The 16,746-nt window shown below is 43.3% G+C and overlaps 1 protein-coding gene across 2 annotated transcripts in view; it reads right to left on the bottom strand.

The window, feature by feature from the left end:
• Ano6 (anoctamin 6) overlaps nucleotides 1-16,746 on the bottom strand; it is a 170,541-nt gene that overhangs the window by 119,287 nt on the left and 34,508 nt on the right. The window contains exon 2 of one of the 2 annotated variants that reach the window (XM_027396379.2): nucleotides 14,074-14,136. The exons of the other annotated variant lie outside the window; for it this stretch is intronic. Within the exon in view, the coding sequence (XP_027252180.1) occupies nucleotides 14,074-14,136 (63 nt within the window). The remainder of the gene's footprint in view (nucleotides 1-14,073; nucleotides 14,137-16,746) is intronic. 2 annotated transcript variants of the gene reach the window in all.

The raw sequence follows: 16,746 nt of genomic DNA, 5'->3' as shown, positions 1-16,746 counted from the left end.
AATACAACAAAAGTTCCTTGCCAAGGATCCATTTTTTTTAAAGCTCCAGTTAACATTTCAGAGAAGTTAAAACTGAACTCTCAGCTGATCTGAGTTCAGTAAGCCACCAAGTATGTGAGGCCATCAGTCAGAGTTTATAGTTCGAGTCAAATGCAGCCTTACAGCAAAAGCCCATCTCAGGCCCCCACTTGCAGCCTCAAGGTGACTTCTCAGCTGTGGGGCATGGTGATCTCTGGCCAATCTTTCTAAAGGAAGCAAGGTGGGGGTTGTGGTGGTAACAGCCTATGAGCTAACTAGCCACTCTGAGTAAATTGCTTGTTCTGAAGAAAACAGATCTGGATGGAGAGAGGGCATGTGCAACCAGTGCCTGGCTCTGTCCCTGAGGGGGTGGGGGGTGGGGATGAGGGGAAGAGGTGATGTTTAAGAGCCTGTGACATCTACAACCCCCTCAGCAGTAGACTGTCCCTGAGATGTAGTGACTCCAAGTGATTACACTTGCAGCCTTCTGACAACAGCATTTCTCAGCCTAAATGCATTAGAAAACTTGAACATCTCCCTTGAACCTCTCATTTCCTGGTATTTTATTTAATCGTGTTTCAGAACTTTCCACTCTTTCTTGTTCAGGTGGTGGTTGGTAGCTGGTCACTCTTACTCTCTGTGTTGCTGGGGTGGCAGAGGGAACAAAAGGAAAACCAGTGTGCCAAGAGCTACCACTGTATCCAGCTCCAGGCTCTTTACTTGATGACCCGAAGAGTTAAGCTCCTGTGAACAAACCACAGTGAAACTCGTTGGGTCAAATGCGAGTGTGTGCACACACAAGCACAAAATGACAGTGGAAGAAGTGGGGCTAAGAAACAGAAGAGGACAAGAGAGGGTAAGCGGGGAGAAAATGGCATAATGAAACCCATCAGGTATAGTTATGATATGCTAACAAAACATTACATTTTTTTTAATGACCAAATTGGGTGTCTTCTCTGATTTGAGCCAGAGTTCACTATGCAAAAGGGACCTTCCAAATCCCTAACTCCTCAACAGGTTTCAGTAGGAAATCTTATCATTTAATTTATAAAAATGTAACAACAGATGCTATTGCATGGGAGCACCCCTAAGCTCCTGGAAGGAGTGGCCAATTATTCGACTATACATCAAAGCATCACAATATTTTGAATGCTTGCACTGGGCAAGCTCTGAGGATACTGCAAGCTAAATATCCTGTTATCCTCCACCAGTCCTCCCTCCTCCTTATGGATGGGTGACTTTTCCCCTCTGACCTCAGCACAAAGCCACCTCCTGGACCATGGTTCCTGTCCCCACTGGCCTTCTCACCACTGACTACTCAACACTTTTCCCTGTGACCTCAATTATTCTTTATTCTTCCCAACATCATTGTTTTTCATGGTCTCAAATCTCCCATCTATATTTAACAACAATAATGACCTCCCCCCGCCCCGCCCCGGAAAAAAAGCTATTTTGGTAAGGAAACATTATCAAACGTCAAATGTGCTTGCCCTTTGACCCCACAATTCTACTTCAGGAACTTTTTGCAGCAGGGATAGGAAGAGACGCAAATATACCCAAGGATGCTACATGTTCAGAGAAAAGCTATTTGAGCAACAATGTCTTTAAAAAAAAAAAAAAGCTCAAACATCCAGAAAATGCTGCAATAAACCGTAGTACAGCTAACAGCAGACGGTAGCGCGTCTGACATGAACAAAGTACAATCTGCAGAAGATCCCACAGCAGCACACTCAGCATGAGGAAGGAAGCAATCCCATGAACCCTTTATAAACTGAACTTCTTTATAAACTGAACTTCTGTAAACTGTTGTGAAGTTTTCACGCGCGCGCGCGCGCACACACACACACACACACACACACACACACACACACACACACAGGAATCTTGATGGGCATATCTCAAATGACTGCGACTACATATAAAGAAACACAGTTGCAGACATGATTCTTGGTTATATGTTTAAAGCTTAAAACTTTTACACTAAGTATATACTGCTTTATAACAGAATAAAACAGTAAAGATAAGGTTATCATAAGTAGTTAAAACAACCACCTTAATCAACCTTCCCCCGTGCACTTACTGTACTGTAACACAGTCCAAAATCCATGGTGACATGCTTGCTTAGCACTCGCAAGGTCCTAGATTGATCCCATCAATACAAGAAGAAAAAAAAAAGTCCAAATCCATACTACTACTGATGAACATCCAGGTATAGCTGGCACCCCTCCAACTTGCAATCTGCCTGTACCTGTTCTGGCAAAGGTCGGCCATGGCTGCTACACTGATGTCTGCCTCACAAACATCTCAGTGATTTCTGTCACAGCTGACCAAGACAACTTTGAAAGACTCTTGTTGACATTCTGTTGGTATGTTGTGGGGATGGGATGGGATGGGATGGGTGTCTGTTTTTCTGCACCCTGGGCTGGCCTTGAGCTCCTTCCTAGCTGAGGCTGGCCTTGAAGTCCAGATCCTCCTCCTCCTCCTCCTCAGCTTCCTCAGTGCTCAGATTACATGGATGTCCTCTGTATGAGGTCCTCTGTATGAGGTCCTTCCATCATGTATGGACCTCCCGTTGGGGAACCCTTAGGGCTCCCCCACAGTCTGCACCAGGGCATCTGTTAGCACATACTGGCTCCAATGCCTGGCTCTGTTTCATTGCTCATCTACAGATTCCTATGTCCCATTGTCCATGTGACAGTGCCACATAGAAATGTCCCAGTATCTCAGACACACACTCCCACCCAAAAGTCCTTCCTCCTTCATTTCCAAGGGCCCTCACTCCCCTGCCCTATTCCGGTGCACTCAGCATCCTATGGTACTAAGGCTTCTGAACGCTGTCTTCCACTCTCCATCTTACCCTGCCAGTGCCCTGCACAATGGCATTTCCCTCTTGTCTGTTTTGTCAGCAACTTTTACCCTCTTCCAGATCCCATCTCCTCTTAGCTGTCAAAGTGATCTTTGAGGAAAAAACAAAACTAAACAAAACAAACACAAAAAAAACCCCACAAAACTGTGACAAAGTAGCTTTGTGCTGTAAACCCTTTAGTGACTTCCTATGAAGGAAACCACTTTGCAGTGTGTAAGCAGCACCCTTTATTTCTGTAATGTAGAGAACTAAGACTACCATCTTTATAGAAGTCTAGTTAGCACACTCGAGGGCAGGCTCCATGTCCAGCAAGCAGCAGGTGGCCAACACGAAACTAACTCAATGGTAGTTTTGAATATTTTTCCTTTTTGGTCTTATAATACTCTGTTTGGGCATTTTTTTTTTTAACTGGTCTTTTGTTTCTACTTTACTGTTTCAGATTTTGTGGCTTTATGTGTTTTTTTTGTGTGACTGCATGCTTTTTCTTTTTTGTTTTGTTGTATTTTGGTTGGTTGATTGGTTTGTCTGCCTTTTTTTTTTCTAAAGAGAAAGTAAAAGAAGGCTAGAGTTGGGCAGGTGGGGAGGAGGGGGAGGATCTGGAAGGAGATGAGGGAAGGTAAGTCATGATCAAGTATATTATATGAAAATAAATTTGTCTACAATAAAAAATTCATCAATCAATCACAATAAGAATTTTAAAGAAGTCAGAGAAGGGCAAATTATATTTTTATTAAGGGAGACAGTAAATAAAATATGGACAATTTGTTATAATGACTTTCAAATAAATAAGGCAAATTTTACATTAAAAAAAAAAAGACATTTGAGCCGGGCGTTGGTGGCTCACGCCTTTAATCCCAGCACTTGGGAGGCAGAGAGAGGCAGGTGGATCTCTATGAGTTCGAGGCCAGCCTGGTCTCCAGAGTGAGTGCCAGAATAGGCTCCAAAGCTACACAGAGAAACCCTGTCTCAAAAAAAAAAAAAAAAAAAAAAAAAAAAAAAAAAAAAAAAAGAAAAAGAAAAAAAGACATCTGGTTAAAAAGAGACTGGTAAACCTGGGTGTGGTGGCACAGGCCTATAGTCTCAACAGTAGGGAGGTTGAGATTGGAGGAATAGGAATTTAAGGCTGATCTAAGCTACATTGTTAGTCCTTACCTGGTCTTTGTATATTGGCGCTAATAAATCTTTAATGAAGAATCAATGGCAGAAAGCAGAACCTAACTGACCATAAAGTTAAAGAAAGTATATTTTATGTCTTTCCTGTGGTTTATTTTACAGATGAAATTTATGTATCTGTATGATATATTCCCAAATATGCAAATTTATTGAGAGAAGAATGTAAGAAAAATCGGAGGGGGCCACTGGGGAAAACAGGCATAGCTAGGTGAAGATGTTAGCATCAAAAACAGATGTGGTAGCTGGGAGATGTCTTAGTCAGTAAACTGCCAGCCTTACAAGCTCAAGGACCTGAGTTCAGATCCCCAGCACCCACGTAAGAGGCCAGGCACACGTGGGACATCTATAACTCTAGTGCTAGGAGGCAGGGGACGACAGAGAGGCAGAGCCCTAAATGTCATTAGCCAGCTGACCTAGCTTATCAGTGAGCTCCAGGTTCAGTGAGAGACCTTGTCTAAAACAAAAAAAGGGTGGAGAGATAGAGGAAGACCCCCAAGGTCCGGCCTCGACCAGCACACCGCCCACACATGTACAGCCACATGAACAAATGCACACACATACAGCACACATGTGCACAACCCCACATTGTTGAAAACATGAGAAATGAATGAGAAATGACAGTAGAACCATGCATTGATATTGCATTGCATTATAAGTACAAAATGCAACTGTAATATTCAAGTAATATACACCATATGTATTATTTGTACATGTGCTTCAGCAGGCAGGAGTGCCCCTCAAAAGTTCCCGCCACCTGGGAGCAAGAAGATCTACTGTGAAGGAGAATCATGGGCATTGACTAAGGAAGGCCAAGTCTCTGTTTCTATGATTGACAGGCGAGGGTCAGCTGGCCAGCTGTTCAGGCTTCTCCCCCACGCCCCAGTTCTGCAAATGCTTGAGAGCATTTGGTTGTTTTTTTGGCCTCCTGTCCCTAAAATAATGGGCCCCAAATGTCAGTGCAAGAACCGAGTAAATAACAATCACCTGAACAATAACAACCACTGGAACAATCGGTACACCTTTCCAATGACATGCTAGGCTTGCACTGGAGTGTGGTGGATCAGCCTGTGGGATTTGCCCAAGAGAAGTCATCCCCCGTCCTTAGGCCATGGGGTCAAGGGCATCACAATCTCATTTTCTCCTCAGTCACTGTACTGACCACAGTGGAGTGTGTGGGGTTAATGATCAAACTCTCCAGTCCAAACCACAGTGACAGGCAATGCCCACTGCCTTCCATCCCAGCTGAGAAAAGCAACTTGGAGAAAAGAATATATAGATGAAACTATTATCTCTGCACACACAGCTTTAACAGGAAGGACACAGTTCCTGGCAGGTACTACCAGGAGGTCTTCCCTTCCAGGGGGCAAAGAAGGGAAAGCACACCCCTTTGCATCTAGCTTTCCTATTTCCTGATTGAAATTAACATCGTCTCACTACTGAGGACATAAACTCAGTGTACTTTGATGCTGAATAGCCACCAACCAAAAATGTCTACAGGGAAAAAACTTCAGAATATTTAACCTTGTTCATGAAACATGGGTTGCCATTTTGGTTAAAACTTTAAGGGTTTTTGGAATTGGTTTATTGATTAATACAAGGAAAACTTACAATTCACATTTCTTCTGTTGACTGTAGCATCTCCACTTCCTATGCTAATGCCCAGTTATACATCATCTTAACTCTTTAAATGAAATAAACCTGTGAAGTCGGGCGTTGGTGGTGCACACCTTTAATCCCAGCACTCGGGAGGCAGAGGCAGGTGGATCTCTGTGAGTTCGAGGCCAGCCTGGTCTCCAGAGTGAGTGCCAGGATAGGCTCCAAAGCTACACAGAGAAACCCTGTCTTGAAAAAAAAAGAAAGAAAGAAAGAAAGAAAGAAAGAAAGAAAGAAAGAAAGAAACCTGTGAGTAAAAGGAGACTTGACGCCATCTGTTTCAAGTCCTTGGTCTTAAGGACAGGCCAGGAGGCCAGGAGAGAGTGGGCATGTTTACAGAGGTGTGGCTAATCTAGGAACAGATTGTAAGTCTGCTCCTTTCCCACTCCTCCCACCTCAACAGAACTAAACATCCATGAACTGGAGAGTCAGAGCCTGCACAGAAACCTGATTATAGTCTGATAAACAGAGATCAAAGCATGTAGCAGTGAGAGTCCTGTTCACCAGGACATAAACCAAGGAGGGCAGAGGATATGGGGATGTGTGTTTGAACGAGAGAACATACAGGCAAGTAGCAACTGGCTTAGCACTCTGGAGAAGCTCCATCCTAAAGGAGGAACGGCCAGAGGCAACATTTCAACCATACAGGTTCTTCTAGAAGAGGAGGCAAAGGTAGGGCAGGATGGCTGAAGCAAATTCCATTAAAAATCAGTTGCCTCTCTCTTTCTTTCTCCCATCCTCCATGGTGGTGAGGGATGGGACAGGAAGCCAACTCCACTAAACATTAGGACAATTTCCTCATCAAGAACAGTTAACACCAAAGCTGTCAATGTGGAGACTCAAAGACTTCTACCCAGCTCTCCCACTGGTTCTGTTTTCTCACAGAAACCTAACATTCCTGTGTAGCGAGGGGGGTTAGGGTGGGGAGGTGTCAGTGCTAGGAACTGAACACAGAGCCCTACACAAGTGCCCTGAGCTGTGTCCACAGCCCGCCTCCAGCTCCTCTCTTTCTTTTTCTCTTTTTAAAGGAGGAAAAAAAAATGTAAAGTTCATATTCTGGTTGAAGTATTTCAAAATAGCTGGAGTCAAGGATAATAAGGACCTAAAAATACCAATATCAAGGTTCCCTAAAAACAAACAGCCCAGCCAAGTCACTGTAGAGGAAGCCTGGAATTGCAGGAGGAATTTGCAAAAGTTTCCTAGATAAAAGCAGAGTGGTGGGGGGGGGGGGGGGAGGATTAATACATCTTCAGACTGATCATCTGAGACAAATGCATCCATGATATAACAAAAGACATTACACCAAAAAGAGAAGCACTGGAGGACAAAAGGAAGGAAGGAAGGAAGGAAGGAAGGAAGGAAGGAAGGAAGGAAGGAAGGAAGGAAAGGAACCTCAATTGTAGCAGAAATTAAAAATTCTCCGAAGGCTTGAGAGATCCAATTCACAGAATGTTCAAATTAAGTTGACCAAGAGATCCAAGAGTAATTGTGCCAAGTGTGGGGGCTAGGATCAGACCAGAGAAACTAGAAAGAAAAAACAAAACAAAACAAAACATAAAAAAAAACAGGCATATAGAACTTTTTTTTTTCTAGAATCAAAGGCTATTTTGCTCCCAGAACTAAACTTTCTCCTAGAAAGGAAAGTCAAGGCTTGGTGGTGCACACCTTTAATCCCAGCACTTGAGAGGCAGGCAGATCTCTGAGAGTTCAAGGTCATCATAGTCTTCATCAATGGTTGTCAACCTATGGGCTGTGACCCCCTCGGGAGTTGAATATCAAACATCTTGCATATCAGATATTTACATTACAATTCATAATAGGAGAAAAATTAGTTGTGAAGTAGCAATGAAAAGAATTTTATGGTGGGGAGGTCACAACATGAAGAACTTGTATTAAAGGGTGGCAGCCTTAGGAAGGTTGAGAACCACTGCTCTACACAGTGAGTTCCAGATCAGCCAAGGACAACATTTAAGAAAATGAGCCAGGCAGTGGTGGCGCATGCCTTTAATCCCAGCAATCAGTAGGCAGAGGCAGGAGGATCTCTGTGAGTTCAAGGCCAGCCTGGTCTACCCATCGAGTGCCAGGATGGGCTTTAAAGCTACACAGAGAAACCCTGTCTTGAAAAAGAAAAAAAGGAAGGAGAGGGGAGAGCTCGCAAGAATGGAAGGATCTGCTAGATCTAATTCCCCATGTATTAATAAAATTTTCTAAGTTAGGATTCAAAAAAGAAAAGCCCACAAAATTCTGGAGGGAAGGTTTTCACACAAAAGATTCGATATCGGGATCTGATGTATGCAACTTTCCAAGAAATAGCCCAAGAAACAGGAATGAAGAAGGTGTCAAAACTCTGAAAACTGATGGCTTCCACCCTGAACGTCCATACTTAGCTAAGCCATTACCTAAGACCCAGGAAGATGAGGGCATTTTCAGACATGTGTCTCTCATCTCTGGAATCTCCACTTTCCTCTGAGGCACTGGAAATGTGTTCAGGAAATGCTAGACCAACCATGAAGACAACACATAGCAAGACAGAGCCTAAAGGAGTTGGTGGGATGGTGCTAACTGGGAACCATTCTCTGCCAGAGGAGCAGAAAGTTTCTGAGTCTTTTCTTCTAATGATGACCCTGACAGATTCCCTGTGGGGCTAGCTATACTCAAAGGAGATTTATAAGTGTAAAGAATTTGAGGTTGAATTATTCATAACTATCTCAAAAATTAAGGATAAAAAATTCAATATTGATCATGTAATCTAATCTTGAGAGAAAACATAAACCAAACTATATTAAATGTCTCATCTGTGGAGAGATTCCACAGTTGCAATAAAGTAAACACTGAATATTGATTTCACCCAAATTACAGTACAATTACAATATGATTACAATTGGCAAAATGAGAACAGAGAAACAAGGGGCAAGGAGATATGAAAGCAAACTAAATACTGGCACTGAAGGAGAATGACTAAAACTGAAAAATGGATGAATTACGATTTTAGTATATCGATTAGAACTATACTGCAGGGAGATGACTATAAGAAACAGACCAAGTTGAAAACACTGGTCTCTAGGGAACAGCGAATAGGAGATAGTGCCACTTTCACAACAAACCTTAGGAATTATTTAATTTACCAATTGTGCGAGCATAAGGCTAACTTCTTTTCTTTTCTTTTTTTTTTCTGTTTCTCTCCTTAAAAGGGAGACACCAAAGAGACTGATTAGCAGTTAAGAGTACTTACTCTTCTTGCAGAGGACCCATTAGGATTTTCAGCATGGTGGTTCACAATACCTCTAATTCTAGTTCCAGGAATATCTGATGCCCTTTGACCTCTATGGGTTCACACACACACATGGTACACAAACTCATGCAGGCATGCGCGCGCATACACACACACACACACACACACACACACACACACACACACACACGAAATAATAAACAGACAAATGGGTTTTTACAAAAAGAAAGAGGTAGACATACAGTTCAGTGGCGGAACATTTGACTAACAGACATACACCCTAGGGTCAATCACTAAGAAAAAGAAAAAAAAAGAGTCCACACTCTTGTCAAACATCTCATGATATCCAGCACCTACAATATGTGCATGCAAAAGATGCATCAATGCACAAATCATCAGATGTTGTTGGGGGAGCTTTAGTTCTGCAATCAAAGCCTGGCGTAAGTACTTCTTTTCTGGGGTGGGGGTTCGAGACAGGGTTTCTCTGTGGCTTTGGAGCCTATCCTGGAACTAGCTCTTGTAGACCAGGCTGGTCTCGAACTCACAGAGACCCACCTGCCTCTGCCTCCCGGAGTGCTGGGATTAAAGGTGTGCGCCACCAATGCCCAGTCATATGTACTTCTAAAGTAACTTACACTGCTAGTGATAAGAAGGAAATAAACAGGTTGAGGTGACAGATAATACTACAGGCAACTGTTTGGGGCAAGCAGTGAGAGGAGAGTCCCTGTGGAATGACATCTGAGACCTGAAAAAGGATAGGACAGATGTTAACTGCAAAAGGAAAGCTTTGGGGGAAGAGGGAAGGCTGATGGCATGGCAGCAGAAAAGGTGTGCAGTAAGACAATGCCTTGTCATCGACCACCGAGACTAAAAGAAAACAAAAGAGAAAGAGTGTATCCTCATGTCAGACATCTCATGATATCCAGTCAATGTGACCCCACAGGAAGACAGAGATGAAGGGCTCAGCAACCAATTGAGATGGAGAAAGACTCCAGATGGAACCCAATGAAACGCACACTGCCACGCAAGCAATGGCAGGGGACAGCAGCATCATAGAGCTCTCTGATGCAAATGTGGGAGTCACACACCAGTCAGTAGACCACTGCTGAGGGCAGGTGACAGGCTGACCCAAGTGGAGACAGAGGAGACAAACACAAGATCATTTTGGAAGGAGGACTCAAGTACTAGAGGGAATAAAGACAACAAAAGAGAAACCAAGGCTGGTTCCCAGTACATGTAGATAACATTTCAACTCTGGAAATAGGGAGAGGGTAACACCATCCATAGATGGGGAAGGTACCAGAAGAAGAGGTGGGATGGAGTAGATGAGATACGAAGCAAATCTAGACTTCATCCTTGGAGAACAGGCAGATAGAGTGTTTGAAACTCAAAATTAAAAGTGTTGTAACGGAAGCCCTTGGGGTACATAAGAGTATGTGGAGAAAGGAAGCCCAAACCACACCAGAAAAAAAAGTCAACTTTCTGAAATCCTACAGCCAAGGAAATACTAATAGAGGATCAAAGAATGGATACAGGAGCTGGGAAAACAAGTTGGGAAGTAGTTCCAAGAAGGAAGTGAGCTGTGCACAGAATTCTGATGAAGTAGCATCCCGGAGCTAGGGAAACAGTGCATTTTAGGAAGGTGACATACCAGATAAGCCTGAACTCCACACAAATACCTGTGTGACTCACTGTGCAGGAACGAGCTCCATCACCATATTCCTCATCTAGATGTGTGTTCAGATGACCGAAAGGTTCAGAATAGCGATCCTCAGCTCAGTTAGAATAAGGATGTCTCATCCGGCCCAGCTTAGTAAGAGGTCTCCAGGAAGCAACCAGGAAACCCTGTGACCCACCTGGGAACGCCAGAGGGCTGATGGGCTCCCCAAACAGGAAGTGACAATGTCCTGGCAGAGAAACCAGATCTGTGGTGTAGAACAGAATCATTTTATAGGGCTACTATGTTTTTCTAACCAGGGCCTGTGGTTAGAAAATAATGCAATGAAGCTATAATGTCTCATTTGACCGATGCAGAAACTAACACAGAAGGATTAAGTGACTTGCCCATAGTCACACACCATGGAGACTGGATTCTCAAATTCAGGATGTCAGTGATGAAGCACAAATCACTCACCATTTTGCTCATCTGGTTCTTCCAAATCAAATGTATCTGAGAATCAGATCACAGATTCCTAAGCTATGACTTTAGACCACAGGCAGCCATTAGCGTTACCTTCTTAAGATTATGTAACTGGTAAAGAGTGAACACGCTCACATAAGGGTCTTGCTGTACACATACATCATGTGCAGATCACCTCAGTCGGGTTCATTACCATACACACCACCACGCTGCTGAGTATTGGTCCTTAGAACACACTCCCTTGAACTTAAGTACTGTTGATCAGCCCCTGCTCATTTTCCCTACTCCAGCCCGGACAATCGACAACCACTGTTCACTCTCGGCTTCAATGAATTTGACATTTTCAGATTCCACAAATAAGCAGCATTTGGCTTTTTTTTTTTTTTTTTGGCCTTATTTTACTTAACACAGTGTCCTCTAGAGTCATGTACGGAATCACAAATGGCACAATTCCTTCGTTTTACAGTTAATTAATGCTTATAGGTGTGTACATACATACACACACATACATACCATTTCTTTATCCATTTATCACCAATAGACATCAATATTTGGGCTACAGTGACTAATGCTTCAATGGCTACAGAGACACCAATATTGATTTCATTTCCTCTGGGCACATAATAGAAACCAGACTGTCTGAAAGTGCAGAAGTTCTACTTTTAACGTTTTCATGAACCATAACATGAAACAGCTCGATAATTTATATTGCTATTGATATGTACATTGGCTCCCTTTTCTCCACACTTCACAGACAATCGTCATCTCATTAACATACTAATGCTTAATAGAAAATCCAAGAAGCTAACGCAGAGGTTCTCAACCTTCCTAACTCTGTGACCCTTTAATACAGTTCCTCATGTTGTGATGACCATCAACCATAAAATAATTTCATTGCTATTTCATAACTGTGATTTTTCTGTTATGAACCATAATGTAACTATCTGTGTTTTCTGATGGTATTAGGCAACTCCTGTGAAAGGGCCACGTGATGCCCCCAGAGGGGTCTCGACCCATAGGTTGAGAAACACTGAGCTAAAGCAAGCACTCATCTACCAGGATAGTAAATTCTCACAGTTAATAAGCAGTTTTATTTGGAGACCTCAACACCAGGCCAAAGACACAGGACTTTGAAATCTTAAAGACTTGGGTTTAAATTCCAGCTTTGTTCCCTCGTGAACAGGAAAGAGAGAGAGAGAGAGGAAAGAGAGAGAGAGAGAGAGAGAGTGTGTGTGTGTGTGTGTATGTATGTATGTATGTATGTATGTTTATTTGTAAAACCTGAGTCCTAAATTGCAGGGCAAATACAAAAGGTCAATAGTGTGATCTAGATGGGAACATTGTGCCTTATAGGTTTAATACATATTTTAACACAAATACAGGTTTAATTTCTCTCTTCCTTTTTATTTCTAGAAAATACCGCCATATCTCTGAAGTTCGAACTGCAAAAGTTAGTTACTCACCAATAGGCTTTTACTGGTCTGTTAAATTCTTCATCCAAAATGTAAAACAAACAAACAAAAAAATCTGGCAGAAATTGTTTTTGAGATTATTTTTTTATTTTAAAAGTAATGAAAACTGCACTTTTTACAATATAGTAAAATTACCCAATATGAAGATGTTTTACAGTTTGGAACTAGGTGTGGTGGCCCACACTTGTGATCTAGTCCTGAGATGGTGGAGACAGGAAAATCAGGAGCTTAGGGACATGGTGAATTCAAGGCCAGCCTGCAACAGGAGAACCTGTCTCAGAACACAGGCAAACAGAAACACTTTGTGTTTATCTCCAATTAAATCTGTTTTCTTTCCGATAACACTTTTAGGAGTGTTTGGTTTTGGTCATACTTTTTGTTTTGTTTTTGCTTTTTGTTTTCAAGACAGGGTTTCTCTGTGGCTTTGGAGGCTGTCCAGGAACCAGCTCTTGTAGACCAGGCTGGTCTTGAACTCACAGAGATGCATCTGCCTCTGCCTCCCAAGTGCTGGGATTAAAGGCATGAGCCACCACTGCCTGGCGAGTGTTTGTTTTTGGAAGCTTTCCCTGACTTTTGGTGGTTTCGCTTCCACACACCCGGGTTGTGACAGTCCCTGCTAACAATGAACCTGTGAAATGTCTTATGCAGATTTCAAAGTAGGTCTATGCACTTTGGCCACTGTTCTTCAACATCTTAACATCCTGGGATCTACCCCCAACACTGCCCAGTTTGCTGTGCTGGGTCCAAGAAAGTTCACCTCTGAATCTTCTACCCATGACAATCATTTCATGTTATCACATTAACACTGACCATCACAGCCACCTAAAGGCTACGGAGCCACAACCAGGAAACACGGGTACACCAGGCTGGCAAAGATTTCCCAGTAAAAACCATGGTTCTAAATATCTAGGATGATAGAGGAAAATGCTTTTGTTGTTGTTGTTATTTAAGAAAACTTGCATATCCGAAGTCAAAGAACTTAATTTAGCTCTTTGGCCCGTGGCCTCTCAGAGTTACATATTCAGCCTGAACACAAAGATGACTTAAAGCACATTTCCATAACATACTATTTTCATCAGACAACTTTCTATCTACTGAGGGGTCACAGGCTCCCTTTCGTCATGTCAACACCCTGATGGCAGCAGGCTATTCAAAGCACCCTGAGCAACATGCCAGGTCACCAAAATCTTGTTTTCATTATACTGCCATTAACAGTCTTGCCAAACATTCCCCACCCTCCCCAATAGGATCCTGACCCATAATGCAGTAGGTCACAGGAAATAAACTTAGCTGTCAGAGCTAGTATACAGAATCAGATCATTTTTAGCAACGCATGTGGACTGACAGATTAACAAAAAGTTAGGAAGCTGCAATTCAACAAATGGTACCTAGGACTTAAACATATACCATCAAGTACACAGTAGACAACAACATTAGGGGCTGTTCTCCCGAACCGACCACGTGAGTGAGGGGAACCCTAAGTAAAAGTGCCATTCAAACACAACCGAGGGGATCTTACCCAGACCGGATGGTAGGAGAGAATGAGGAGCCAGAAAAGGCCTCCTGGAGTCAGGAACATCACCTGAAGGATGAGGAGGTATCAATAAATAAATAAACAAACATAAGGACTGGCATTGGGCAACAGAAAGCCCAGAAGAGGTGTCAGACCTGAGTTCCAGGCCTGCCTCTGGAACAAAGGTCTGACCTTGACCAAGCCACTCCACTTTCCTGGATCTCACTTTTCCTTATGGTTAGGTCAGTTAGTCAGTCAGTTGGCCACACTCTTGCTGCACACAAGAATTGCCTGGGGGCTTTTCAGAAACGCAGTCTTATTGGGTGAGCATCAGGATTTCCTCAAAACCTCCAGGTACCGCCAGTGTGTGGCCAGGTCTAAGAAGTGACCTCTCAAATCCTAGGTGCCTTGACCTAGGGATATAGTAATCCCCCTGGGTAGCTTCTTAAAACCCCAGTGGAGACTGCATCCCAGACAATTAAACCAGCACCTTGGGGTTGGCGATCAGGTCCCAGACATCTGAAAATTCACAAGCTGGTACCAAGCTGTACCCAAGGTTGACACCCACTGTTCTAGACCTGTGCCTTGGTTTCCTATATGGACAATGATGGATGGGAGAAGGAAGGGAAGAGAAGCTGGTCTTTCTCCCTTTCCCTTGTTCTCCTGTTAAATTAAAAAGAGAACAACACCAGAGACCGCCAGTGAGTTTGAAATGGGTTTGCACACAGTAGCTGATTTCAGGTGTGTGTGTCCTTCATGTCAGTGCCTGACAGGTAGGAAAGTTCCAAACTGCTTTTGTTCTAAATTGAAAATCTGATGGCATGCTTCTCTAACAATGACTCCACAGTGTGTGCTCTGCAATCCTTGGGTAGAACCTGATTTGCATGATTGCCTGTAACATGAGCACTGCACTCCTAATTCCTGAGGTTACTTGCATCCACTTATTAGGCACTGGTAAACCAAACAAACAGTAATTAGAAACCCTGCAGACAACCTTTAAGTCTGTTGCTGAATTACACATTTCCTGTACCCAGGCCTGTACATACAACATGTCCACAGCACCACAAAATCAGAGCCCCAGAAGTACCAGTGCTATCAGGGAGACACACGCCACCTCGGGATCTCCTCGGGTCTGCAAAGGGAGCCAAAGGCTGCTTTAGAAGAGGACTATTCTCTTACAGTCCTTCTCACAGTCGGGTACATGACACTGACTGTGTGTGTTTTAGAAGTCCCCAGGTGAAAATGAACTCTCCAGGGCACTGGCAATGAGGAACACCTCTAAGAGACAGCCTCTTTTCCAGAAACAAAAAGAGCATCTGCACCCTGGCACAGCTTATAAAATAATGGCAGGTGACACCTAAGGCTAAGGTTAGGGTAGGAAACCCTACAACAAGCAGAGTTCTGCTCTACCCTCAGCATAGGAAACCCTGCACCAAGCAGAGGACTGCTCCACCCTAAGCATCCAAGCCACATCGGTTGGGTTACAGGATCTGCTAACCCCAGGAGGCTGGCCATTCTGGCCTGCATGGGGATCTTGGTAAGTGCTAAGACTGCTCACATTCCAGTACAAAGCTGGCTCCTGGCCACCTTGCCAGAGGCTGGGGCAGGCAGAAAGGAGTCACACACAGGCAATATCCATTAAGAAAGTCTGTTTGACTTAACTGCAAGTGGGCCCTCCTGCTAGTGACTCAGACAGACCCCTATTCCTAGGTAGGGCTGAGGGTTGAGAGATCTCAGTGGCCAAGGAAAACCCCTCCCTGCTTAGTGTGGGCCACTTCCAAGAGGCTGAGGAAAACCCCTCCCTGCATAGCGTGGGCCTCTCCAAGAGGCTGAAAGGTTCACACACAGCCCTAACCAACAATAAACAGGAAGCTGGAAAACAAAGACTGTTTTCACCAAAAGCAGTCCGACCTACTCACTTTATTAAGTGGTTCTTTCCATTAAAGGGAATACAGCTCTCCACTTGGGTAGTTAGGAGTAGGAGTGGCCCTGGAAACGGTTTAAATGGAGAAAACTGCCTCCAGCCTCAATATAAAAAAAGGAAAAGTGAAAATGTCAGAAGTTACTTGTCAGGTCAGGGATAGGAGAGAGAAGGTTGCTTTTCCTTTACTATCAAAGCAGTTTCACTTATCTTTTCTTCTCCTTATCCCCCTCTCCCCTAATAACAGGCAGTACCCTGGCAAAGTGCTAATTTTAGTGTCTTCTTCATACTCATACTCATCTCCCCATATAAAAACAAAACAATGCTGTTTAAAATAGATTTTAAGGCAATAGCAGGATTAACTTGACTGTAGTGCTGAACCAAAAGTCTCCCTCTCCTGCCTCACCCCAAGAAAGTTCTATCTGGATTACATGGGTGCTTGTGCCTTCTAGTTTTCTTGGAATTGGTTGTTCTTGGTTTTGTTTTTGTCACCCCTCTCCCTCCCAGGTTCTCTTTATCTCCTAACATGAAGGTGTAATTACAAAACTCAATCAGACTTTGTGGCTGAAGGCAAAGGTCCTCAGCATAGGCATCCTGATAGAGAAGCATCCAGGGAGCCAGGTTTGCCTGACCTCATTATGAGGAGCTGTTCCCTACCTGGTCATTCTTCTACTTCCATGTCCATTATCGCAAGCAATATTCTTCTTGACTTTTATATGTTTACTTTAAATAAAATTTAGTCTATTTGAATACAATTT

Source organism: Cricetulus griseus, chromosome 2, assembly GCF_003668045.3.
Source record: "Cricetulus griseus strain 17A/GY chromosome 2, alternate assembly CriGri-PICRH-1.0, whole genome shotgun sequence".
In the NCBI taxonomy this organism is placed as follows: domain Eukaryota; kingdom Metazoa; phylum Chordata; class Mammalia; order Rodentia; family Cricetidae; genus Cricetulus; species Cricetulus griseus.
Note: the sequence above shows the minus strand (reverse complement) of the source record. Positions and strands in the feature narration are given on the sequence as shown.